This window comes from Orycteropus afer, unplaced genomic scaffold (genome assembly GCF_000298275.1).
Source record: "Orycteropus afer afer isolate SDZICR_OR568_19922 unplaced genomic scaffold, OryAfe1.0 scaffold00371, whole genome shotgun sequence".
Classification (NCBI taxonomy): domain Eukaryota; kingdom Metazoa; phylum Chordata; class Mammalia; order Tubulidentata; family Orycteropodidae; genus Orycteropus; species Orycteropus afer.
Genome location: NW_006921958.1, coordinates 578,544 through 606,513, shown reverse-complemented (window position 1 = coordinate 606,513; position 27,970 = coordinate 578,544). Strand labels below are relative to the sequence as shown.

The window sequence follows — 27,970 nt, the reverse complement described above, 5'->3', positions numbered from 1 at the left end:
GGGGGAGACAGGATACCTTGCGTTTCCCAGTAGGAGACAGGAGACCACGTGTTACCCAGGGGTGGCGGGAAACCTTGCATTCCCCATGGGACAGGAGACCTCATGCTCCTCATGGGGTAGACAGGAGAACACGTGTTACCCGGGGGGGAGACCTCACTTTCCCCATTGGGGAGACAGGACACCTTGTATTAGGTAGACGTGGGGGAGACAGGAGACCATGTGTTTCCCATTGGGAGACAAAAGGCCACGAGTTATGTGGGAGGTGGGGGAGACTTCACAATCCCCACAGAGGGGACCACTAGTTCAGAGATGCATTATGCTTCCCAACAGTAGAGTTCAGACAGGGAATGCCCCCAAAGAACCTGTAAATCCAGCCTAACCCCAAGAATCTCAGCATGACGGCTACTTTTTGATCATGAAAGTCACAGGTGAGCTATACAATCCTTTTGAAGAAGGAAATAAAAAATAGCTAAGGAACTGGCGAACAAAGGAAGAACAAGAAGTCCGTGGCAAGGGCAGGGGCGCAGGGACCATCCACCCACAGTGGGACACACAGGGACGTGGCCGCCGCCACACGCAAATGCGAGCTTCAACACGGAACGAGGCAGTAGGCCGGGAGGGAGGGAAAGGCGTGAGGTGGACAGCATGCCCGCCGTCCCACCCAGGCGCACGCGCACACGCATCCTCGCTCCCGTTCCCCAGGTGTAACAACGACCACCCTCGTGAGGGTCCCCTCCTCCCAGAGCCCCAGTATGTCCACTGCCCAGGCCGCTCCTCTGGGTGACGTACTCTCACCTCTTTGTCAAAGTCCTGGTCAGGGTCAGACATGCTCCTCAGAGGCACAGCCATGCTGGGCTCCGATCCTCCTGCAGAGCAAGAGGCTGTCTCAGGTGGCCACCCCCGCCCCACGCCCTCCTGCTCTTGGGGCCTCGCCCCCCCACCTGCTGTCCCACTAGCCGGCGCCCTCCGTACCTGACGCGGGCCACGAGACGTACGGCTTGTTTCTGGGTGGGGGCTGCCGGGCTACGCTGGTGGGGCCGGGCCTCTCCTCCTGCGTGGGGGGCAGCGCACTCTGGGCAGAGAGAGGGCGAGCAGCACCATGAACTCCCCTGGAGCGGGGCAGGTGTGCTGGGAGGCCGGGAAAGGCCCCTCCAGTCCCCCATGCAAAGAAGGAAGGGTTAAGGCGGCCAGCCTTCAAGGCTTCTAAAGGTGTACCCCCCAAGCACTGCAAAGCCCAGGTCCTTCCTGCGGCTGATGTCACGGCTTTATCTGCTGGGAGCCGCGAACCACCCCAGAACCACACTCACCAGCGGGAGGTCCATGAGCACCTGCATGCCATCGCCGGGCCCCATGTGGGCCACGTGGTTGAAGTTGGTCGGATTGGAGATCATCTTGGATCTGAGCTCCGGGTCTCTGAGCATTTCTCTGGGGAATAAGAATGGCTTTGAGACGCCCTGCACTTGTGACCCCCCCCCCCCGGCCCTTCTCGGGCCCCCACGAGATCCCTCACCGCCTCTGCTGCAGCCGCTCCTCCTCGGGGACCTTGAACACGAACCACCGCTTGCTCCTGGTCCGCAGCATCTGTTTCTTGCTGTTCTCAGAGGTGTCGGGCACATTGAGCACGGTGCCTGCAGGAGCCGGCAATCTCCATGAGCGCGGGCCCAGTGCGCCGGCGCCGCTGCCGGGGGCGTGGCCGCGCCCCCTCCCGCCCACTGGGCGGGGCTTACCCGAGAACCTGCTCTTGAAATAGATGAGGCGAGGGGGCTCGCAGTTGAGGAGGTTTAGGCTGCCTTCCGGGTTCAGCGGTCGGATCTGGCGGGAGGCAGAGCGGTGACACGGCGGCCCGGCGGCAGCGCCCCAGGAGCGAACCAGCGAGCCGCCCGCCCAGCCTTACCCTCCGCAGGCCGATGGTCTGCACCCACTCCATAGTGGTCACGTCGAAAACGTCAGCGCCATACTCGCTGTACACGGTGACGTGGGAGGGGCTGCAACCTAGTGCGGAGGGAGGGGCAGAGCGGTGAGAACCGGGCGTGGCCGCTCGCTCCCCCGAGCCGACGCCCTCAGGTCGGCTCCGGTGCCGCCCCACGCCAGGGGGCCGGCTTTCTGGAAGCACATGCCTCCTCCTGCTCCCTCTAGAGGTAACGTCAGGTCACAGTTCAAACGTTGTAGCTGTAAATGCTTACATGTCCCACCGCCAACTGAGACACACTTTACCTACCGCAGCGTGGGTGCCTAAGATGACCTTGTTAAAGTTACCTGTGCCGCTTAGTTTTCTCCCAATATGTGATCACTGCAAAAGCCTGTCAATTCAGATACGACAGAACCCAGATGGAGACTAAAATTCAGGTAGTCGCTTTCTCCAGGGGGCACGTGGGCCCCTGGTGAGGACGGGACATCACACCCGTCCACCCCCACCACCCTGGGGACCTTGAACCTCTGCAAGGGCCCCTTCAGGCCTCCCTCTACAGCCCGTGTGCAGAGAAGACACGCGGGACAGCACCCGGCCTTCGCGGGAGCAGCAGTCCCCGCCGCTGGCCTTGCCCCGTTGGTGCCAGCCGACAGGCACTGCCGGACTGCGGTGAGGCGGCCTGGCACACCAGAGGTGAGGCCCAGGGCTGCCGGCCGGCTACCTCGAGTGTCACGTTGAAGGGCGTCTCCCCTTCTTTAGCACAGTAACCCAGTAGGTCTGAGGAAGGCGGCTCAGTGGACGGCCACAGCCCGTCGCTGGCGGCAGGAGCACAGCCCACCTGGTGCAGCCTGGTGTCCGAGCGGAAACAGCCGGGACAGCAGCTGCCGGGTCCAACGAGGCGCCAGCTGGCACTGGCCGAGGCTCTTCTACTTGCCAGGGCTAAAGGCTTTGTTCTCTCACACGTCACTGACTGAAAATGAGTTTTTTAAAAGGCTTCTACACGCACTATGCTCTTACCACAGAATGCAAACTGGCTGCCTGGTCAACACTTTCTTTTTGAATACGAAGAGGAAAATAAAAGGGTTTTGGGAAAAGGCACAGAGGATTCAGAAATAGGTTCCCCTCAGAATTAACATCTCAAGTATATCTGTGAGGCCGGCTTTGAGGGCCAGGTACACAAGGTGCTGCCAAGCTGGCTGGCTCCAAATGTGCCTCCAGGGAAACTCTCCACAAAGGAGCTTGACTTGTGGAAGACAGCTGTGTGTGTGACTTGGTGATGAACTGATCAACGGTGCTGCCCACCTTGAGAGAAACCTAAGACAGTCGTAAGTGGAACACAGCCATGGAGTCTAACAGACGGGTTTGACCCTGCTGTGCCGTAGGATTCGTGAACGATTTAGTCTCTGTGAACCTCAGTTTGCTCAGCTGTACAATGGGACTGATGATTCCCACTGTAAGCAGTGATGGTGGGGAAAGGTCAAAGTGCCAACATAGGGCCTGGGACAAGCAGACTAGTGAGGACGCACTCGGGTCTCCATCCCAGGTCACTCAGTGTGACTTCACCAGCTCTAAAGCCGACTTAGTGTCTGTGTCCTGCATGGGGTGGTGAAGGGGGTGCCTGCACAAGTAGATGGAACCAGGGGCAGAGGGGACTGTCATAGGTGGCGGGGCTAGTCCATGACTAGAGAACCTCTGTGCTCAGGGGCCAGGCTTTTCATTTCAAAATGGTAACAGTGAGACTGGGACCCTGAGGGGCAGGACCTGCATGTGGTCCTGAGGGGAGGGCGCCACTATAAGCCTGGGTGCAGCTGCTGCGCACAGGGTCAGAAACATCCCAGGGGCCCCCCAATTGCTGCCTGGGACAGCCAACAGTGAGGCAGAGACAATCTTAGTTTCAGGTGATTAAGGAATACAGCCCTCCCCTCATACTGTTTCATACTCAGAGGATGCCAGGCTGACTCATCCAATCGCCACTGGCTCTGCGTGGCCACTGGCGTCATGAGCAGGGTGTTCCATGGAGACACGGGAATCGGCTCCACACCCTCAGCCCCTCACCCCCTGCCCGCCCCCAACTCCCTGCAGGGCCTTCTGTGATGTCCCACGTTGGCGCCGCCTAGGGCTGACGTTCACCTAGAATGCCACCGAAGGCCAAGCAGGTCCTGCTGGCCTCCAGAGCACCTCAAAGAAACACATGTGCAGAGAGGGCTCTGGACTGCAAAGTTGGGTCCTTTCTGTGTGAACTAACGTTTTCATGGAGAAAACCTTGTCAGAAACAAATAAAACAGCTGTCCCTTCCTCCTGTCACCTCAGCCCTGCTCAGGGACGCCAGCTGCCACCATGGAGTCCTCCGCAGAGAGGACACCCGCAAAGGCTCTGGAAAAGAGTGTCACGTTCCCAGGCGGGGGGTGGGGGGACAGGTGAGCCTCACGCCCCCGCAGGTGCCAGGCCTGCAGCCCTGTGGCTGCCCCAGCTCCCACTCTCAAGCGCGGGAACCAGGCGCCCACCTCCACCGCCCTGTGGCCACCGCACCCCAGCGCTGGGGGACGAGCCAGGGCGAGAGGCAGACACTGGCTGCTGTGAGGAGGCAGCAATGAGGCAATGGCGACAGAAAACATATACATACTACAGGCGACAGGGGCTGCCGGCCACATGAGCTCCTGGGTGCGAGACCTCCGGCCTTGTGAGTCCACGTACAGCCCCATGTGGCTGAAGCACAGCAGATACTCCTCGCTCCTGACCTCCACAGCACAGAGGGCGTCAAAAGACTGCTGGGAGAGGAAGGCAAGCGAGGGGTCAGCGGGGTTCACCAGGCTGAGGGCGTGCCCGTCGCCCTGTGTGCTCAGCAGGGCAAACCCGGACGGGTAGCCCACACAGAGCCGGTCCCCGATGGCGGCCATCCACTGCACGGTGCCGGGCGCCGCCAGCTCGCCAAGCTTCCGGTGGAAAGGCTTAGTCCTGTGCAGCTCGAAGCACAGCACCAGCCGCTTGACGGCCACAAAGAGGCAGGTGGGGGCGTTCTTCCTTAGCGTCGCCGTGGCGATGAGCTGGCAGCCTTTCGTCTCTGGGAGCTTGATGTCAGAGCTGCCCTCGGCCCCATCCAGGGCAGACCAGGGGTAGAGGTGGACGTGGTGGTTCCGGCCACAGAGCAGGATGACCACCTTCTCCCGCGGCGCGAGTGCTATCTGGTGCACCTTCTTGCAGTCAGCCGCTCTGATGATCACTGCAGAGGGAGGGGTGCATCGTGAGGGCGACCTTGGGGACTGACCTGAACCTGCCTTTCTGCAGGGCACCGCCTCTGCTCCTCTCTGCCACGCCCACTCCACCATCACAGGGACACCTCCCTCTCAGGCTGCATTTGGGGAACTAGGGCTGTCTCCAGCCCTCCAGCCCTGGGGGTACTCTCTGTAAGTACCTGCCCTCACTTGGCCCCAAACCACCACCTGAGCCAGGATCCCTCCTGGGGCTCTCCAAGCAGACGTGATGGCCCTGGGTAACTCGGTCCCCATGGGCGATGGTTTCACTCTTCCAACCCCACCCGGTCTTGTGAGGAGGGATGGTACTGCTACCACATCCCCACTGGGTGTGGTGGCCCAGGGCGTGGTGGCCTGGCATCTGACTCAGGCTGCCACGCAAAGATGGGGACACTTTCCTCGGGAAGAATGACACACATCATGTGCTGGCCCTAGGGAAGGCTGGCTCACTCTGGGACGCTGCATGACTGCCTTGGGCCTGTGGCCTCTCCTTGAAGGACCTGACGTAGGTGGCCGAGGGACACCCAGGGCCCCAGACCAACACGTGTCCTGCCCAGTGTCCAATCACTCAACAAGCAACACAGGCACGGATGCGGTGAACAACTTCACTCGTGCTTTGCCACACCTGCCCCTGGTGCTGCCCGCAGCCAACTGTCCAATCAGCCATTTGCCTTCCCTTTCCTCAGGCGTTTTTCTGACACGGGGACCCGACTTACAGATCATGGGCATCCTAACTGACCATGGTGTGCACCTGCACCGAGGAGAAAGTCCTGGCCTGCTCACTTACCATCGCGGTTCAGCTCTATGACATAGAGCCCTTCTTCCAGGCCGATGGCGATCTTATCTCCGTCTGTAAAGGCAGAAGGGGGGGAATGAGGGCGGAAAGAGCGCAGCAGCAGTGTGAGCAGAGACGGCACGTGCTTGAACGGATGGGAGAACCGCTGCCGTCGAGTCGGCTCTGCCTGCTGGCGACCCCCGTGTGCCCCGGTACAACCGCGCTCCACTGGGTTTTCAGGGCTGACTTTCTGGAAGGAGATCACCAGGTGCCTTTCTTCCAAGGTGCCTCTGGGGGGGCCTGAACTGCTAACCCCTCGGTGAGTGGCCGAGTGTGTCCACTGTCTGGCCCACAATGAGACCATCGACAGGTTCCAACAGCCGCCACAGACGCCACAGCCGTGAGCTTGAAGGCCCACCCACATGCGGCACTCTCTCCTCCAGATGCGGGGGGAAGCGTGGTCCACTGCAGGGCCCTGCACGTACCCACGATGGCCGCCGCCAGGACAGCCTTGATGAGGGGCAGCGAGCTGTCGTAGGCTTCCTGAGGTACGTGCACCAGTTGATTCCTCAGTCTGTTTTTGTGGAGGATTGACTGGAGGCCTTCTAGGATCCCAACCCACTTCCTCTTTTCGTTCTCATTTTCTGTCAGAACGAGCAGCGAGCTGGTCTTAGAAGGTGAACCTAAGAGAGAGGCCGTCACCTTCATCACAGGAGACAAAACACAGAACAGAGAAGAACCATAAGACGACCAAACACACCAGACAGCTGCCCACAGCCTGCACACGAGCCTCTTGGCCGCACAGCATGCAGACTTGAGGGTGACCAGCAGACCTGATGACCCAGCCGGGCTGGCTCCGCACCACCTTGCAGGAGACCCTTGTCAAGACAGTAGGGGGGCTGGACCAAGCTACATGGCAGGGGGACTCCCATGTTTTCAGGTTTTAGCTAATGCTGCCCTTGCTAAAACTGGTCTAGCAGTCCATTTTAAAAGTTCTGCCAGGAGCTGTCTTAGGCCAATTAAGATAAAAAGGCTCAGATTGTGGCCAGGGAATACGGGTCTGAAACAAAACCACTTGCCAGTTGTGCCCTGAGGCACCCTCGGTCCACTGTTCTCCCACACGATAGTGGGTTCTGAACAAGCAAGATTTAGTAAAAGGGACCCACACACCTGCCTTTGTGGCAAACCCGTTTTCCCGTGTTTATGAAACTCCCACTGCAGGTGCAGAAGACATCATCCTCTGACTCACACCCCTGGGTCAGCACCTCAGGCTACCACCGGGACCACTGAGGGCAGGCGGGGTGGCCTCCACGCGGCCAGCACGGACCTCCCGCTGGCCCTGTGCTGTTCCTGCTACTGGCAGCACTTGGCCAGGCCCAGGCCTGGTTCCCGGGATGTCACCTCAAGTTTCCTCTAGTGCTAAGAGCCCCATCCATGGTCAGGGGGCTGTGCACGGACCCAGGAGAGGGATTTCAGGTGAGGTGAAAAGGGAGAGGTGGTGGAGGGGGAGGTGGGTGCTCCTGGAGGAAGTCAGGCAGGAGGCCCCCCAAGGAGGCTGTGGCTGTGTGGAGGGGCTGCATCCGGTGGGCAATGAGGCGAGTGGGGTGGACTGTGCCACGCGCACGAAGGAGTGGAGGCAGGACAGGGCGACAGAGAAACCAGGCTGGTCCGTGCCATCGCAGCGACACCCCTGGCAGAATTGCTTTCTCTTAACTGTTTCCCTCCAACAATCAGTGAAACAAATGGTCTTTAAAAAATAGGAAGGAATGACAAAAATCATACCCGGAATATACAAGGAATATCTCGGCGTGTGGCATGTATGACGTCTGAGGCCAGGACTGAGCTCACTGAGAAGCCTTCATCTCTGGAAGAGAGAAGATGGTGAGGACACCTGGGAAGGGACACTCTCACACTCCCACACACACACTCATGCTCACGCACTCTCACACCCATGTACACGTTCACACACTCATGCACATGCACTCCCACACCCTCATTCACACCCATGGCAAATCACAAGCACACTCATGCACTCACACCCAGCGTGGATTCACACCCATGCCTGTATTCATATTCACTTGTCACACAGTCATTCCATACACGCACTCACACACATTCACGCACACTCACACTTCCACATTCACACACACTCACACTTCCACATTCACACTCACATCCATTCGCATACTCATCTACACAGCTGCACTCACTCCCTCACTCCGTCACCCCCTCACACTCCACACCTGCACTCGGGCTCATTCACAACCTGTGCCCACACCCACACTCCCTCTTGCATATCTTCACACTCACTACATTCACACACCCCACTCGCACAATATCCACTCACACTCGTTCACATACATGCCCACAGAGACTCTCACTCTCTGTACTCACACCCATTCATCCTCACACTCCTCCGACTGTGCCCCCCACTGTCACTTCACTGCAAACCAGACCAGATGGACACGGCCATGAATCTATTTTCTGGAAGACCAAGTGGGCCCTACTTCCACCTGGGTAGGGACAGACTCACAGGGACAAACCCCAATAAGCTAACTATGAGGACTTCACAGTGGTTGAATGGTTGGGGGTGCTGGAGGGTACGAGTGTCCACCTCACACCGCCCCCTCGAACGCCATGTCTCCCCAGCTACAAACATGTCCACGACCGAGGCTTGGCTCGGTTGGGCAAGCTTGTCTTCAGAGGGGACACAACTCGCTGGACAACTAGGGAAGCACCCTCTCCAACATGCTCTGCACACCCGCCTCCCTGGCAGGACACAGCCGTTGCGCCAAGCTCAATGTGCCCTGGGCTGTGTGCTCAGGCTGAAATACCCTTTGCCACTAGGCCAGGGCATAGTCGGGGCTGCCATGGAGCCATCGAGAATATTTCCAGATCATGGGCACCAGCTGGTCGCCATACCTGCCCTGCAGGGCAGGGACACTGGCAAGTGGCCCACGCTATTCTATCTGAACGATTCTCACACACCTGTGTTTGTGTATGTCTCAACACTGTGGGCCCCCTTCCCCTAGGACCCAAGGCTGGAGACTCCCAGGCAGGTCCTGGAGCAGAGAGGGGCTAGCAGCATTGGCCGTCTGCTCTGGGAGCGAGGGCATAGTGGCCTGGGACCCACGCTGTACGGTGGCAACGCTCTATGTGCCAGGTGTGATGCTGCGTGTGTTAATTCAGTTAATTCCCACGACAACCTGATGCTGTTGGTTAATCACCCCCACCATACACAGGGGGAGACTGAGGGCAGAGGTGCTAACTTAAGAGAGGCAGGAAGGGACTATCTATTCTCATGGTATGTTTCATGCTAAGGGGCTGCACTGGACACGGGGCAAGGAGCGTGATGGCGTGGCCACACCCCCACCATGCCAGGCCTGGTCAGCCTCAGGGCACCAGTCAAGGAATCTGAGTCCCGTGAGGCCGCCCTGCCTCCCTTGCCCAGTTGACCTTGCAAGTGTTTTTCGCTTGTTCCTGGCACATGATTTCCTTACATTAAATGTCTGTTTGGCACGTTTTTTAAAATATCTGATGCAGAGACGTTCACAGTGTTTACTGGACAGCTGAGTTTCACCTGCTCCAGTAACTGTGGGACACCTAACGATGTGAGGGTGCAAACGAGGCTGAAGACTCCCAAAGCAACCAACTCTCACTTTGATCAAAGGCTGAAAACCTAAAAGCAAACACACACCCAGCACCGTAAAGTGGACAGACCTGAGGTCCAGGACCTGGCTGGCGACCACGCCGGGCTGTGTGGACTTCCCCTCAGGCAGGTCATACAGGAAGAGCTTGCAGTCGCAAACCACTGCATACGCCCGCTGCCACCCCTTCTTCACCCCAGTGGGCTTGGGGACCTGTAGGCCAATAGGGACACAGTTCACTGGGCTGCAAGGCTGCAAGGTCCTTGGAACAATGGTGGCATAGTCTGTGTGACTGGGGCTGGGCCCGTGCTGCCCTCCAGCTGCCACGTGGCTGCTGTGAACTTGGGTGGCACCTTCTCACTCCACCCAGACTGCGAACAGAGCGTGTCTGGACTCAGGTCATGGAGGGGAGGGCTCCGTGCTGCAGCGGGAGCTCGGAGAATCAAGCATGGCAGGTGCAATCACATCAGACACAGAACATGGCGGGTGCACGGTTGGACAAAACACAGCCCATCCCCATGCAGTGGAAGCCGCGTGCCAAGCCCCTCTGGAGCCTTGTCTTCCAATGCACCTGCCCAGACAGGTGATATCCTAGGAACACTCGTGTGGGTCTGTGGGGCCTGGGACTAGGGGTCTACTGAGATCAGACACATCAGCTGAGCCAAGCTCAACACCCATTCCCAGGTGAGGGGTCTCCCAGGCCCAGCTCTAGGGCCACCTCATGCTGCAAAGGAGATGCTGTCACGAGCACCCGGGGTCTGGGGGCCCAACGTGCCTGCATGGCGCCCAGTGCTAAAAGGGGAAGAGCCGAGCACGTGGCAGGCCGCGGTGCCTCCTCCCGCTCCTCACCTTGACGTAGCCTTTGTAGGCGGTGCCAATGCCCCGCTGCACATCCACTCCCAGGGGCCGCTTGGACTGCTCGGGAGGGATGGGGCACACCTGGGGGGCACTGTCCTTGCAGGCCGTGTGGCAGGCAAACGAGCACACTGGGAAGGGGGAGGGGCAGCAACGTCAAAGCCCGTTTCTGAAGCAGAGTCACTGCAGAGCGAGCTGAGAGCCGCTGAGCTGTCACCCAGAGCCACCAAGGAGAGGCCCGGCGGGCAGCCGGCTGCGGTGAAAGCTGTGGTCTGTGGCGCTCAGCACCTTCTATCACAGCCATTTCTCCCCCATCGACAGCACAGGGCGCTGGTGACCCCTGCCCACACACAAGCTATGGACGAGGCCATGCCATCTGGGTGGGCATAGAACCCAGCCCCAGGGCACTCAGAGTGGGCGGTGGCCCCCAAGGACTGCAATGCTGGAATGGTGACTGGAAGGACAGACGTGGCCCCAGTCATAGCTTTCTCCAGATGCTTCCACAGCGGAGAGCCCGACGGCCCTTTTCCCTCTTGGCGTTCCCTAACTTTCTAGAACAGGGACACTGCGTTCTACGTCAGTACTGGCCAGTAATTGCCTTAGCCTTAGAGCAGGGCACCCTCCTGTCACAGCAGGGGTCATGATCCCGTACCACACCCTGACTGAGCGTTTTAAGGACAGGAACACAGGGGGCTGTCCTGGGAAAGCCCGCACTCACCCTCACAGGCGTAGCCCTGCCGGATGAGCCCGACCATCAGCGAGGTGCAGTGGCTGCACTGCGTGGGACTCGAGAAGGACTTGATGCTGAACTGGTGTGCTTTGGGCTGCAAGAGGAACAGCAAGGTGAGCCCCCAGGAGGCCGCGAGGGCATCGGTCGGCTCAGGGGCAGACCAACGAACAGCTCGGGCGTCGGGAAGAGCCAAGACTGTGCAATTCCATGTTCCAAAGAAGGGCTGGCCCGGAAGCACAGGTAGCAGCCGACAAGGGGCTTGCCCCTGCAGTCACCAAGTCACCTGCAGTCACCAGCTGTCAGGGCTGGCCGGGGCCACGTGCTGGGGTGGGGGGTGCCCAGAGCAGCCCTCACGTGGGAGCCATGGCCAAGCGTCTACAGCAGCCCTGCTCCTCGTAGCAGGGGTGGGGAGCACCCGACATCTCTGTCGGGGGAGGACACACCATGACCGTCACACGTGCAATGACACAAAGACACAGGAGGTTGAGTGGATGAGCAGGTGCAGACTACGAATGACATCGAGTGTGTAGAGCTCAGGCACCAGCCAAACAAAGCACTCTGTCCCTCAGGGAGACAACGCTGTGGTGAAATGACTTGTAAAAATCAAGGGAGTGAGAGTTTGGAACTCAGACCCGATCGCAGGGACGAGGCCCAGGCCAAGGGTATAGGGGCAGACCCCGGGCTGCGGGACAGGTCACGTCACAACCATGCTGCCCGTTATCATGGACAATAACAGTCCACCTGACCATAAGAATACAAAGTCAAAAGCTAACCCACTAGTTAGTCTCAAACACAATCAAGTCCCTTGTCTCTAGCTGGCCTCGCCACTGATGGCTGAACTTGGAAAGAGGCTATGTCTACATTCAAAAGAGAAAAGAATTGTGCTTGGGGGCTCAGGACCATAGTCGGGGGGACGCTAAGGCCAACTGGCGTCATAGTTCACCAAGGTAATGTTCTACATTCTACTCTGGTGAGTAGCAACGGGGGTCTAGAGGCCTGTGAGTGGACACCTAAGGTGTCACTACTGGCCTCTCTCCATCTGGAGCAATGACGAGTGAAGAAAATCAAAGATGCAAGGAAAGAACCCAAAGGACTAGTGGACCACACAATCCCAGCCTCCACGACCCTGAGACCAGAAGAACTAGATGGTACCTGGCTCCCACTGCTCACACTCTGAGAGGGATCATAGTAAAAGGGCCCTGGGCAAAGGAAGCAGGAGAAAAACAGGGACGAAAACACAAAACCACCGAAAAGGGTCTGACAGAGACTGGTGGAACCCCCGAGACTAAGGCCCTTAGCTCCCCTGCAGGCGTGGGACTGAACCAACACTCCACTTTCAGCCACACAAAAGGCAGGGCTATGGGGTGAATAACCCCACCAGGGAGGTGCACCCCTTAGAACAATGAGCCACACGGAATCCAAAGGGCAGCGCTGACCCAGGGCTAGAGCTCAAAGGCAAGAATGTACAGAGAAGAAGGACAAGTGTGAAGAGGACAGGAGGAGGATGCTGAACGAGCGCTGATACATTGCTGGGACTGTAATCAATGTCACCCAACAAAACGTGTGTGAATCACCACACGGAAAACCGATCTGCTCCATAAGTGCTCAAATCACAATAAAAATGTAGAAAGAAAGAAACGGGAAAAAGGCTCAGGATCCCATGTGGCCGTGTGCCCACTAAGTTTGAACTGAAGAGAAAGGGTGACGGGAGCATGAGGCCAGCAGTGAACGAGGACCCGCTCACAACACGGGTGACACAAATGCACACTACGCGAACTCCGTTTGGGCTGGGAAAACCCCCATCCACAAACCACACAGCTCTGCATGTACACATGTGAATGCACGTGTGTGTGGCGTGGGGAGGCTGGACTCAAGAATGCACATGACACCCCACGAGGTGTGCCTGCTGTGGTGAGGATGTGCGCATGGATGGCTGCCCAGGCCGCGCACCACCCCGAGCAGACCAACCCCAGCCACAGGTCTCACGGTGCGTACAGGACGCGTAAGGCCACTCTGTCCCACGGACTTTGTGTCCTAGAATTAAGGAGGTGCTGAGGGCACAAGGATGGCCTACCTTGGGTCCAGTCAGGGTGAGGGCCGGTGTGGGGGGCAGCGGCACGGGGGCTGGCCTCGGCAGGGCCCGAGCCATGTCCTGGGAGGCAAGCAGGGGCGGGTGAGTGTTACTCTGACCTCAGCACTGCTGGTGGGCGCCGGGCCCTATGGGAGTCATTTCTCTAGAACTTATTAATAACGGACACTCCTGCATCTTGAATTGACCACATTACAGAGACACCTGCCAGGGCGCACCTCACCCAGCTGACGGAAACCCTGCAAAGACTGGGTGAGGGCCCGGGAAGAAGCGCTGGCTATGAGCCAGACACTGAGGAGGCCAGCTGGCCTGACAGGTGAGCACTGCTGCGACTGGGCACACAGGCCACAGGGAATGGATGGGCGGGGGCGGCCCAAGGGCCCTCGAGCCCAGCTGGGCAATGGCGCCTTACTTCTTGCTGGTCTCCGCCTGCAGGCATAGCCATCGACGGTGACACCTCTGGCTTCGGTGCGCGTGTCTCCTGCTCAGCAGCTGAGCTCGTCTGTGAAAACACAGAAGGGACGGGGATGAGGGCACTGGCGTCCGACCCTGGGTCCTGGCCGTGCTGCTGCGTGGGTCCAGGTGCCCCGCCTCCCCAGCCACTGCCCTGAAGGTGCTGGGGCCCGGGGCAGGGCCTCTGGCCTGGTCCCCTTCTCACACCTTCACCTCTTCCTGGCTATTTAGAGGGTACGAATTAGGAAACGGCATGGCTTTGACCGCACTCACACGTACCTTCCTCCACACCTGGCAGCCTTGAGATCAACTGTCAGTGCTTGTTAACCTCCCCTCGGGGCCTGCACCAACCTCTGCCCACAGCGGTCTGGGGCTCAGGCTCGTGGTCAGCGCCAGGAAGGAAGCACCATGCTGCAGTTTCACAAGGTGGTGAGGTCGGGTTCTGCTCTAACAACCCAGCTTCCAAGTGAGTCTAGCAAAGGTCTACTGGGAGCTAACTCTACTTCTAGAACTACAGAAACAACCTCATCTTAAACAAGCACTGTGACAATTACCGTGTCACCACCACAGGCTGTTAGCGTTACACAGGTGCGCCGTGTGGGCACTGCCAGCACAAGGGGATAGGGACTCCACTCCTGTCGATTCCAACTCCTAGCGACCCTAGAGGACCGAGGAGAACTGCCCAGAAGGTTCTAAGGCTGGAAACTTGACGGAAGCAGACGGCTTCCTCTTTGTCCCACAGAGCGGCTGGTGGGTTCCAACAGCCCACCTTGCGGTTAGCAGCTGAGTGCTTAACCACTGCACCACTAGGTTCCTCAGACAGTGAGTAGAGCTTACAAACTCCCAGAGAGGAGCTGGGAGCTGGGTGGGCACCTGAAGACCTGCATCAGATCCCAAGGAATCAGATCAGAGACGTACGTCCCGCCAGGTGTGATTACTCAGCCGCCAGGTGAGAGCTGTGCGCAGCGGGAGGGGGCAGAAACACATACCTGTGTGCTGTGGACCACCCTCGGGAGGGTAGCTGTGGCACATGCCCGGGGGACCACCTGAGGGGCGTCACTGAGCAGTTTCTATTTGCCATGGCAGTTCCATTGCCAGCTGAGATCTGTCAGCCATTTAAACTAACAGCCCTGGGCACTGCTCTCCATAGTTCTGCCTCTGACGGCAGAACCCGATTCCATCAACAAAGGTACAAGGCACAGGCCAGACAGACCTGCTGGCCATCAAAGCTGAACATGCAGCACATTTCCCCGTAAGTGAGGTCAGATGACAAATGAGATGACAAGTGAGCAGCAAAAGACAACGAAGCAGTTTAACTTCAGCTACGAAGTGGTTTAATTCAGCTACGAAGCGGTTTAACTTCAGCACAAAGCACTTTAACCTCAGCTATGAAGCACTTTAACTTCAGCTATGTAAAAGCCCCATGAGTTGCATTTAGTTAATTAATCAAAAGCACGCAACTGACAAGTGAGGGGCTGTTCCCAGTGGGGGGGAGTCCGGCAATGCATTAACTTACTTCTTCCCACGAGGCTAGCAGAGAGGATGGGGACGAAAAGGACACAAGAGCCCTTGTGCAACAGACAGAGGGACAAAAAAGATCGCCTCCCGCCGGTAAAAACAGGTGTGAAAATACAGTGACTGCACTTCGGGCAAAGCGTTTCTATTAACAGTCAGCACAGTTAATGTGGAAAATGGACAGGCGTCTCAAATGATTCTCGATGCCTGGAGACACCTCCTGGTGTACACTGAGAGTCTGACCAATGATTCTGTCTACAGTAAACGTCCTTTCTTTCAAATCACAGAGCTGTGAGGGACGGGGTTAAGAATGGCAGGTGTGCTGGCAAACAGTGAGGGAGAAAGAGCCAGGCCTGCGTCTCCATGATGAAACCGCCCTGCCTGCCGCCCGGCCTGAAGAGGACACTGTGACAGCTGCCGGCTGCACATCCCTCAGCCCAAGCCTCTGCCCCACCCAGAGTCGACAGAGAAGCCGCTGCTTCCTGACCACTGCCCTCCTCACCATGGTCTCTGGCTGGCCCCAGGCCTGGGGGGCAGGGGCGGGGCAGAGAGGCTAGACGCGGCACGTGCGTGCGGCAGCAGGCTTGCTCACGGAGGACCTGTGTGTGCCCAGTGGTTAGACACACTTTTATCTCAAAACACAGAGATGTCGGGGAAAGAGCTGCACCACCACTTTGGTAAAAACCAGTCCGTGCCCAGAGGGCCAGGAACATCACCAATGTGCTTAGGGTTTTCAGTGATGGATGTCACTAGTGCATGCTGAAACCACCATGAGGAAGCCTGTGGAAAGCCAGTCCCAAGTGGCTCCCAGGTGGCCCCTGTCTCACCAAAGGGAAGGGACCCTTTTCAGTGAAAAGGGCTAGCAGACCCCATCCTAACCTAACGCTTAAACTTAGCATCACAACCCTGGGCAGACAGACAGCTGGCTCCTGAGAGAGGCTGGGACATGCATGCCACCCTCCACGTGAAGAGTTCTTGCCAAACATTTACCCCCATCTAACTGAGAGGGAACATCCGCAAACCCAGAGAGAGAGGTGCTCTGTAAGACTGGACACACTATAGCTGGTGTGTCCTCTAGAAAGTAACAGTGTTGTAGAAGGAGAAACAACGACAGGGCTTCAGACCAGGGGGCCAGAGAGACGACAGCTCAACGCCAGGCAGGCTCTCAAGCTGGAAGCCAGCTCAGGGAGCTGTAGTGGGGCAACAGGGCAGCATGAACACCAGGTACCAGCTACCAGTGTGCCAGCACAAAGCAGAGGCCTTCCGTGTGCGTGACTGGTATCACGGCAAGCGTTTGCCCCCAACCTGAGGAAAACGATGCTCGAATACTTAGGGGTCAATGTGCCTGCAAGTCACTCTCCAGTCATCCAGAGGGAACAAACGTGCATGTATGTAGAGAGAGGTCCCGGAGCTGCTGAAGAGCTCTGCCCAGACTAAGTCAGCGCTCCAGTCCCTGGGCTGTCTGCGGGTTGTGGCTGGTCAGGGTCCGTCCCTGTCGTTTTGGAAAAGGAGGGGAAGTGTTTGCCTTCCCTGCAACTCACCGCAAAGTCACAGCACACTGAGGGGAAGGTGGTGCTCCCGGGGCAGGGCGGTTTCCTAAGCAGGCCTGCTGCCGCGAGGCCCAGAGAGTGCACTTGGACTCATCAAGGATGAGCCAGCTTTCCAAGCACAGGGTGTTGTGTGTACCCACACTGCCAGCTCAAAACAAGGCCATCTGGCAGTGCCTGACTCACCGTCCCTGCAACCCATGTGCCAGGCAACAATAATGGTAACACAAGCCAGAGGAGGGGAGAATCTGTATTTTAAAACTTTACCTGCAGTGTTTGCTACATGGCCAGGGGTCCACTTCCCCTTGCAAACGCCTCCAGTATCCCAACCTTCCACAGTCACCACCCCAGAGTCCAACTCACAGAAACTTCACTAGTCTCTTTCTTGATTACTTACTCTAAACATCAGATCATGTGTAAGAGGTGCAGCGTTGAAATACTCAAAAATAGAATCCTGAAAATCTGGAAGTTTGAGTCCTGTGAGAAAGAAACAAAGGCCAGTCAAGGTAAAAACGTATGGCACTGTGTCTTACTCTTCCAAAGACTCAGTGTTACAAGGATGTCAGTTCTTCCCAAAGTTAACGGGTGAACTTAAAGTGATCCCAGTGAAAATACCATTAGATTTTTCCTGGCGCTAGACAAGTTGATTAAAAAGTTTCCTTGGAAACAGTCTGACAGCTCCTCAAAGAGTTAATGCCAGAGTAAGCACGTGACCCAGCAGCTGTACTCCTGGTGTAAACCCCAAAGGCTTGAAAACAGGGACTCAGACCCTCTCTATATGAATGTTCACTGCAACGTCATTCAGAACAGCTGAAAGATGCAAAGAACCCACATGTCTGGGCAGATGATGGGATACACAAAATGTGGCCCATACATACATGAAATGTTACCTAGTCAGAAAGAGAAATGGCAGCCTGAAGTGCACTGTAACACGAAGGCCCCCAGAAAACATGCTGAAACAAGCCAGTCACAAAAGGACAGATAGCGTATGAGCCCATGTATATGAAATGCGTAACACAGGTAAACGCATAGAGACCCAAGTTTATCGGTGGTCCCAGGCGCTGGCAACTCTGCTTGGGTGCACTGAGTTTCTGTTAAAGGTGCTTAAAAAAAAAATGAGTTCAGGATGCCTGCCTTGAGCACTGTGCTCTTTTAAGAACTGTCTGTATGTGGTCAAACTAACCACAGCATCTTGGAAGATGAGATCGGAACCCTGGGAGGCAGAGTTGATTTTAATGGCTGAGGAAGAGGAAACAGGGGCTCAAACAGAAAACGGGAAATGAGAAACGGAAAGAGGGGATGAGACTGGTCGCTCAACTCGAAGAATGTGATCAGCGCCACCTAAGCGTCTCTTTGAAGGAGCTGGTGAACTGGTGGATGTTCCGCTGCGCACACTGTCAACAGCACGAACACAAACTAAAATAAACTGCATTTAAAAAATAAAAGGACTAGAAACGGACAGTGGTGCTGGCTGCACAGCATGAATCTGATTGGTGGCACTGAACTGCACGTGTGAAAATGGTTAAAATGGCAAACGTCCACCTGGAAGAACAGCCACACAAGGCACCCTCAGGAAGCCCAGGAATCCTTAAGAAAGCTGTGGTGAGCGGGCCTGAGGAGCAGCCTACAGACACGACAACACGTGCACTAAACCTCAACGATAGCCGTCGAGTGGACCTTGGGCACCGATGCTGGAACACGGTCACTAAGCCTCAACGATAGCTGTCGAGTGGGCCTTGGGCAGCAATGCTGGAAAAGGGTAGGAAAGGCAGAAATGGGGCCAAGCGCCCACATGCTTTCACAGGCGAGGAGCCAGTCTGGAGGCAGCAGGAAGAACCTGCCAGGAACTAGGGCTGGGGCACCAGCTATCCCTAAGGAGAGCAGGATCCATTCCTCACACTGTATCCCAGGGAAAATTCCAAATGGATCAGGGAGCTAAATTTAAAAAATGAAATTGTACAAGTGTTAGGAGGACACATGGGTGAATTCCTGAATAACAGGAGAGTATGAAATATTGTCCTAAATATGATTAAAAAACTGGAAATAACGGATAAATTTGACATGAAAAATAGAAAAACATTTGCTTGGGCCAAAAAAAAGCACAGTAAAATGGCATAAAATACAAAGTAGGAAAGACACCTGAAACTTATGTCAAATTATATCACAATGGGCTCTAATCCTCAATAAAACCCAACCCAACTCACTGCCACTGAGTCAATTCCAGCTCACACGGGCCCTACAGGACAGGGTAGAGCTACCCTGTAGGGTTTCCAAGGCTGTCAATTTTCACAGAAGTGGACTGCCTCACCTTTCTCTTGCAGAGAGGCTGGTGGGTTTGAACTGCAGACCTTTTGGTTAGCAGCCCAATGCTTTAACCATAGCTTCACCAGTGCTCCTCAACAAATAAAAAGCTTCTGAAAATTAAGAAGACTTAACAGCCTGATTTTTTAAAAAGGGGTAAAACACACAGAGATGGAATTCAGAGTAAGAAATACAAACGGCCTTTAAACACACAAAGGCATGCTCAGCTTTTCTCCCAATAAACACGAGATGAATCCACACTGAGGGGCCGTTTCTCCCCCACTTGCAGGGTGGCAATCGGGAGTTCCGAGGCCCTCCCTGTGGCAGGGACCCTGCTCCATAACTGTGTGCCTGGGACCATGTAAGCGCTTTATATAACCAAGAGTTAATTCAAAAAGAAAACATGAAACGGTTCCATTAAAAACGGCTTATATTTAAATCATTCTGAAGCTTACGAATGGAATTTACCAGTATCTGCTCTAAATTTTTCTTCCATCTTTTTCTTCAAAATTTCCATTTCTTCTAGTAATTCTCGGTTTTTGGCTTCGGAATCCTTCAGTTTACTAAAATGAAACACAAACGGCTTTAAGTGTGCTAAGAACAGGCACTGCGTGCAATCTGGTGTGAGCGGCAGGCTGTCTCCACAGCCAGCAGCCTGCAGGGGGCGCACTCTCAACAAGCACTTGTTGAATTTGCTGCTGTGTGAAAACCACATGCTTCCAACTCCTTCAAGCTCTAAGCAAAGACTGGAACAGGCGTACCATCTTCAACCTGTACTTTAAGTACAGTCATAACTCAAAGACACTGTGGGTTTGAATCCAGACCACCTCAATAAAGCAAATGTTGCAACAAAGCAAGTCACACAAATTTTCTTTCTCAGTGCATATAAGTTATGTTGACACTATGGTGGATGAAGCGTCCAGCAGCATGATAGAAAAGTGAAATACTGAGAGAGAGACCAAAACGTGACACGGTGACAGGACGTGAGCATATGCTGCTGGGAACATGGCACCAACAGACTCGCTTGGCACAGGGTTGCCACACAACTTCAATTGGTGAAAAACGCACTATTTCTAAAGTGCAATAAAGAAGACATGCAATAAAAGGAGTTATGCCTGTTAACTAGTTTTAATTTCACAGGAAAAATGCTGAGCTGGTAAACTGAGTGGCCTCGGGGCAGGTAGCATCTCTTGTCCCCAGCACGTGGAAGACACACTTCTTTCCAGGCTCAGAAAGAGCCCACACCTCCATGGTAGGGACTCTGCCCCCCACCCCGCCCTCTGGAGCACACACAGGGCCTATGCAAGCCTCACCAGCTCTCATCAGATGTCCACAGCGTGCGGAGACTACGCCCGACAAGGGCTCTTGTGGGTCACTGGCTCCAGCTGCCCGCACAAAGGGCCAGTGAAGTGGGCGCTCCTGCCGTCCAGGGCCTGTGCGGCTCAGGACTGGCCCCAGGCTGTGTGGGCCCCAGCTCTCACGTGCATCAAACACAGCACACCCCAGCTCCCACCCAAGCCCCCGCCCCCGTGTGTCCCAACACCACACAAAGCACCTTTCCAAGGAGAGGTTTGCGTCTTTGACTTTCCTCAGCTCGTCCTGCACCAGCTGCTTGGCCCGGATCTCGGCCTCGAGTGCGGACTGTAGCTCCAGCCGGGCGGACATGTCCAGCTTCTGACTGCGGCGGACTTTCCACAGCGGGTCCTGCAAACACCAAGAGTCCACCTCAGCAAAATGCATGCTAACCACCAGCCGTTGTTCACTAACCTCAGGACCTTCACTGTCATTTAAAGCAGTAACGCCAGATACTAACAAGGTTCCCTGGACCCAGTTTTTATTAACTGATAGATTTTATTTTTTCAGTCTTCCAAAGAAGAAAATTTGTTTTTTACTTTACAAGAAACACAGGTTCCACCTTGCAGTTTCCATATGGTCTACTGAATCCTCTTACAAACCTAAGACACACCGTGGGATCTGACTTATCTTAGCTTTCCTGTATCCTGGAACATTCTGCTAGTTTATCATCCTAGGAACCACCTCATTACACTACTCTCCAATCACTCCGAGCTGTGACAAAAAGACCAAAATAGTAAGAAAAAGGAAGACTGATGGAGCCACCTGGAAGGATGAGGCAGTAATGAAACAAACCACCTTGATGATGCTATCCCATTTTCTTGCTGAGTGGCCCCATGATTACCCCAACTGTCAGGCAGCTGTGAGTACAGTCTGGCGCATCCATTACGGTAGATTTTTTAATTTTCACTGAACACAGCTGAGAATCCAGAAAGTTTCCTTTTCTGCATAACAGCAGGGAAGACAACTGACAGAGCAATCTCTTCACACTTACCGGGCAACAGGAAGATGTGTGCAGAGGGACAGAGCACAGCGCTCTCTCAAGACACTGATGATGACAGAGCAAGTGTGTAAGAGAACTCAGGGTCCTTAGATGACCAAATCCAACACTGGCCTTCTCAAGCACCAATGAGTGACAATACACACATGTGGGCAGTGTATTTTCCAGGACAGAAAGGTAGCCTATTCTCATCCAGTTAGTCCTCCAACAGCAAGAGCTGCACATGCGGAATTCTGCAGTCCAGTCCCAGCTGCCCCATTTTGCTAAAGATCATCACAGTCATCTTTCATTGTTCATGATTTTATTCACAGAGTTTACTTAATGCAGTTGTAAGTGCTGGTATATACATAAAAGTGACCAGAGGGAGAGTCTTAGTCTGGAAGCTCCGCCGACACCGGTGCATGCTGGGTGACTAACGGCACCGGAAACAGCAGTGGCATAGTGTCCGTTATCACAACAACGTGCACGTCACCACACAATGACAGATGAACAGTGGACCTTGCAGACTAGGGCGGCCTGCGAGGAAGGACCTAGCAATGTAATTCTGAAAAAACTGGCCAGTGAGAACCTTATGAACAGCAGTGACACACTGTCAGATCTAGTGCCGGAAGATGAGCTCCTCAGGCAAGAAGGCACGCAAAATACAACGAGGAAGAGCGGCCTCCTCAGCTGATAGGGCACAACTCAAAATGAGAAGAAACAGCTGCAGACATTCATTAGTAATTAGAACGCTGAATGTACAAACTGAGAGTCTACGAAAAGTGAAGCTGTCAACAATGACACGGAATGCTTGAAGATCAATATCCCAGTCATTAGTGAGCTGAAATGAATTGGTACTGGCCATTCTGATTCGGACAATCAGGTGGTCTACTACGCGGGGGAATGACAAAGAGGAATGGTGTCACATTCCCTGTCACAAAGAACATTTCAAGATCCATCCTGACATACAATGCTGTCAGTGATGGGGTAATAGCCAGACATCTACAAGGAAAATCAGTTAATACACCTATTATTCAGATTTTCTCACCCACCACTAAGGCCCAGTATGAAGAAACTGAGGGCTTTTACCAACTTCTGCAGTCTGAAACTGACCAAACATGCAATCAAGATGCACTGATAATTATTGGTGACCGGAGTGCGAAATTGGAAACGAAGAAGGGTCAGTATTTGGAAAATCTGGCCTTAGTGACAGAAAAAACACTGGAGAGTACATGACAGAATTTTGCAAGATTGACTCACTCACTGCAAATACTTCTTTCCAACAACATAAATGGTGACCTCACACATGGACCTTGCCAGATGGAATACATGGGAATCAAACAGACTGTATTTGTGGAAAGAGATGATGGAGAAGCTTGGTATCATCAGTCAGAACAAGGTGAGGGGTTAGTGAAGAAAAGACCACCAATTGCTCACATACAAATTCAAGATGAAGCAGAAGGAAACTAAAACAAGTCCACAAGAGACAATGTACGACCTTGATTTATCCCACCTGAATTGAGAGACCATCTCAAGAATACATTTGACACTTCAAAGACTAGTGACTGAAGACTGATGAGCTGTGGGAGGACGTTGTACATGAAGACAGCCAAAGGTCATTATAAAAACAGGAAACGAAGACGACTGTAATGCATGTAGCAAGAGACTCTGAAACCTGCTGCTGAACAGAGCAGCTAAAGTGAATGAAGGAAATGATAAAATGTAAGAGCTGAACAGGAGGCTTTAGAAGGAGACTCAAGAAGACTAGTGTTATTATAACGAAATGTGTAAAGATCTGGATTTAGAGAACCAAAAGGGAGTAACACACTCAACATTTCTTAAATGAAAAAACTGAGGAAAAATTCAAGCCTTGAGTTGCGATACTGGCAGATTATACGGGCAAAATATTGAATGATGCAGCAAGCACCAGGAGGAGTCACTGTACCAAAAAGAACTGGTTGATGTTCATTTATTTCAAGAAATAGCATGTGATCAAGACCGGTGGTACTGAAGGAACAAATCCAAGTTGCACTGAAGGCACTGACAAAAAACAAGGTGCCAGGAATTGACGGACACCAAGTGAGATTTCCCAAAAAACAGATGCAGCACTAGAGGCGCTCACTCATACATGTCAAGAAATTTGGAGGACCGCTATCTGGCCGACTGGAAGAAATCTGTATTTGTGTCCATTCCAAAGAAAGGTGATTGAAGAGAATGTGGAATTATTGAGTAACACCATTAATATCACACACAAGTACAATTTCGCTGAAGGTAATTCATAAGAAGTTGGATTCAAAAACAGCTGCAGCAGTACCACATGGAACGGCCAGAATTCAAGTTGGATTCAGAAGCGGGTGTGGAATAAGGGATGTAACTGTCAGAAGGATCTTGGCTGAAAGCAAAGAATACTGGAAAAATGTTTACCTGTGTTTTACCGACTATGCAGAGGCATTTAACTATGTGGACCATAGCAAATTATGGGAAACATTGAGAAGAATGGGAATTCCAGAACACTTAATTGTGCTCATGAGGAACCTGTACACTAACCAAGGGACAGTTGTTTGAACAGAACACAGGTACAATGCATGGTTTAAAATCACGAAGGAAGTGCATCAGGGTTGTATTCTTTCACATTTATTCAATCTGTATGCTGAGCAAATAATCCGAGAAGCCGGACTATCTGAAGAATGGGGCATCAGGATTGGAGGAAGACTCAATAAGAACCTGCGCTATGTAGGTGACACAAACTTCTTTCTGAAAGTGAAGATGACTTGAAGCACTTACTGATGAAGATCAAAGAGTACAGTCTTCAGTACGGATTACACCACAACATAAAGAACACACAAACCCTGACAACTGGAGTAATTTTTGAAGTTGTCACGGATTTCATCTTATTCAGACCCACAACCAATGCCCGTGGAAGCAGCGGTCCAGAAGATGAAAGATGTGTCACAAAGGGCAAGTCTGCTGCAGGAGACCTCGAGTGTTCATGGAGCAGAGCTGCCCATTCGTGGTTTAGGGGGCGCCTATCCCAAGCCATGGCATCTGCAGCAGCCTCACATGCATGTGACAGCTGGCCAGAGAGGAAAGAAGACAGAAGAGCTGCCTCTGAATTACGCTGGTGAAGAACACTGAACACATCATACCCTGCCAGAAGAAAGAATCAACCTGTCCCAGAAGAAGTACAAACAGAATGCTCCTTAGATGGGAGAATGGTGAGACTTTGTCTCATATTCTTTGGATGTTATCAGGAGGGACCAGTCCCTAAGAAGGGTATCACGCTTGGTAGAGGGTCAGCGAAAAAGAGAAAGACTGTCAACAAGATGGACTGACACAGTGGCTGCGATGATGGGCTCCAACACAGCCAAGACTGTGAGGACAGAGCAGACGGGGCAGTGTTTCATGCCGTCGTCCACGGAGTTGCTACAAAGCTGAGCCGACTCGACGGTACCTAACAGCAGCAGAAGCGAAGAGAAAATGTAGGAACGAACAAGTTTACTGGATTGATCATTCGAATTCGTGTTTGTAAATCCAAAAATGAGAATGGCTTGCAATTATGGAGCAAAGCTGTATCTCCTCCTGCAATAACATCGTGGGTAGTCAGTATCTTCAAATGTATGTTTGTCTGTTTGTTTAACTTTTTATTGTGATTTGGGAGAAATTTTACAAAGCAGACTGTAGTTCATGAACTTCTGTTTTGTGACACTGGTTACATTCCCCGCAGTTTTACAGCTCTCCTCCCACTTCCTCCCTGTGCTGACCCCTTCCCTGTGTCCTTCCTGCCTCTGCAGGAAATGCTGGGGAAATGCTGCCCTTCTGCTCTCCCAAGCTGGACTGTTCTAAGGAGCGCTTCTCCCTGGAACAGGGGTTCAGCTCATAGGCCTATTGTCTGGCTGAGAGTTAAGCCATAGGAGTGAGTTCAATTCCAGGCCCAAAGGGTGACCAGTCTTAAGGGTTTTCACCAGTCTCTGTGAGACCAGTAAGCCTGGTCTTTTTTATGATTTTGAGTTTTGTTCCGTATTTTTTTCCCACTCTATACAAGATCTTCAATTTTGATCCTTTCTGAGCAGATGGCGCTGGTAGCCAGGCACCATCTAGTTCTTCTGGTCTCAGGGCCACATAGGCCGAGGTTCTCAGGGCCCGTAAGCCCTACGGACTGTTTCCACGCGTCTTTGATTTTCATCACTCTTCTTTGCTCCAGATGAGGAAGACCAATAGTTGCCTCTTAGATGGCTGCTCGCAAGCTTTCAAGACCCCATTCACTGTTCACTGAAGTGAGAACAATACTTCTGTACACCACGTCCCGCCAACTGAGCCCGATGTCCCCATTCGCTGTTCACTGAAGTGAGAACAATACTTCTGTATACCACGCCCCGCCAACTGAGCCCGATGTCCCCCGTGGCCATGGCCTCCAGGTCACAGGCCCAGCAGCCCACTCCCTCAAGGTTCTTATTTGTGGCTAAGAAGTTATCCTAACTTTGCCTCCTGTTATGTTTAAATGGAATATGGACATTTTTATAGCAAATACAAATACAAAAAAAACCCAAAAAAACAAAAACAAAACTCATTGCTGTCGAGTTGATTTGACTCACAGCGACTCTTGTTTGGGTTTCCGAGGCAGTATCACTACAGTAGACTGCCCAACCTTCCTTCTGAGGAGTGCCTGGTGGGTTTGAACCGCCAGCCTTCTGGTTAGCAGTCAGATACCTTAGGCACTACGCCACCAGAGCTCCCAATACAAATACTTATGTAGGACTACTCTCTGCCAAACCTTTGTGTGGTGGTGGGTATATTCTCATTTGCCTATCCACACCTGTCTGTCTATGTATCCACCCATAAATTAGTGTTTGCTGTTACTGATAACGCAGAACTGTGTATGCAGCAGTATTTGCTTTTATTGTCTAATGTACTGTGTTTTGATGATGCAAATGCAGGAAGGAGATGCAATGGTAAGGTGAGAACTACTAGAGATGAGTGTGATGTCCGGAATCAGTATTCACACGTGGCTGTGGTCACCGTCCACCCAGGACAAGTGGGCAGCCTCTTGCAGCATCCACCACACACTGCCTACATGGGTAAATACACCCTCAAACATTTGGGTTTGCCAAGTTCAAATTCTAGCTGAAATTTTTAGTAACGTTGTGCCTGTAATCCCTTTATTCTTACTTCTGTAAATTATTTGGGGCATAACTTACACGAATGGAAATAAGAAGAATGAACTGAACTCAGGCTAGCAGCGACGCGCAGGATGGCACGGGAGGCTGGGGGCCAGAACCATGTGCGGGCAGGGCCGGATGCTGCCTGCCTGCCCACAGTGTCCAGTGATAATGTTCTATTTTTCTCAGCCTATGGGTCTACAGCCAGCCAGGCTTAGCCCAGTGCTTGCCACACCCTGGGAGCTCAAAAGAAACCTCCATGATAAAAGAAGAGGTGATTTCATGACATTCTGGTCACTTGGACCCGACAGGCATTTATGGATGAACGAATGGCGCCACCAGGACTCGTGATGTCCCAGCAGCTGACACAACGCTGGCGCTCCTCAAACTGGGGTCACTGCCCCCACCTTTGCTGCAGTTACTCGCTTTGCCAACTTGTCTGAAAACGTCTTAACCACCGCATTCACTTAAAATAAAACTGGATGAAGACTGAAGCGACAGGAATGTGTGGCTCAGGCACAAACCCACCAGTGTTCTGGATCCCAGACTGGAACTCCGCAAGGCCTCGAGCTCCTCGGTCATCTTGGAGGCGAGCGCTTGCAGGTAGCCCCGGGCGTCCTTCTCGTCGCTGACCCTGGAGGAGGGCAGGAAGCAGAGAGGGTCAGAGTCCCGAGGTGCTGCTAGAGGAGCCGAGTAGACGCAGGAGCCGCCCAGCCTCACACCAGACCCAGAAGCCAGTCACAGACGACACTGAACTAGGAAACAAGGGTTGGCCCAGCCCACTCCTGCAGTCTCCCTGCCTGTCTCACAGAACCAGAATCTCCGACACTCAACTTGAGCCAATCCTGTTGGTAAGATTGTGGGCTGGCTCCCAACCGCCAGTCCAGTGTCATGGCACTCGTGACATGACACTGAAGGTCATGGGACACTAGGTGTCAGGAGGGTGGCTGTGAGAACTGTGCCTCGGCCTCAGAGGACCAGACTGTGGGGTGAAAGAAAATCAAGGCAACAGAGGAGGGAGGCTGAAGGCAGCCTGGCAGGCCTGGGGCACACGCAGGCTACAGCCGGTCGCTGGGGCCTGGCGCTAGCACCCACCACTGAATGATCTCCGCAATCTGGGCTTCCCAGTGGGCCACGGACTCCTTCTTGGCCGCCAGATCCTGCAGCTCATCTTCCAGTTGTCTATTTTGAGCCGTCAGTTTATCCACGAAGGAACAGAGCTGCAACGAAAGCAGTAACCCAGCATCCGTTAGGCGTGACGTCAGCACCACTGAAGCTCTAAGTTCTTCCGAAGCTCCTGAAAGCTGTCTTTACTCTTTATGAGCCTTCTCCAACCGAAGTTCAGAGTAAGAACTTTCTGAAAGGCTCTCACCTCAGTCACATTTCAATTTAAACCTGAACCTGAAAGTG

General features: G+C 53.7%; 1 protein-coding gene across 1 annotated transcript in view; it reads right to left on the bottom strand.

The window, feature by feature from the left end:
- CDC42BPB (CDC42 binding protein kinase beta) overlaps window positions 1-27,970 on the bottom strand; it is a 167,080-nt gene that overhangs the window by 2,819 nt on the left and 136,291 nt on the right. Inside the window, 20 exon segments of the mRNA XM_042782572.1 lie at window positions 796-866; window positions 973-1,072; window positions 1,308-1,425; window positions 1,511-1,628; window positions 1,728-1,812; window positions 1,895-1,992; window positions 4,533-5,129; window positions 5,948-6,010; window positions 6,421-6,637; window positions 7,718-7,799; window positions 9,656-9,795; window positions 10,432-10,568; window positions 11,156-11,261; window positions 13,242-13,319; window positions 13,669-13,758; window positions 17,169-17,248; window positions 19,541-19,635; window positions 20,628-20,776; window positions 27,089-27,194; window positions 27,656-27,780. Coding sequence (XP_042638506.1) covers window positions 796-866; window positions 973-1,072; window positions 1,308-1,425; window positions 1,511-1,628; window positions 1,728-1,812; window positions 1,895-1,992; window positions 4,533-5,129; window positions 5,948-6,010; window positions 6,421-6,637; window positions 7,718-7,799; window positions 9,656-9,795; window positions 10,432-10,568; window positions 11,156-11,261; window positions 13,242-13,319; window positions 13,669-13,758; window positions 17,169-17,248; window positions 19,541-19,635; window positions 20,628-20,776; window positions 27,089-27,194; window positions 27,656-27,780 — 2,655 coding nt within the window.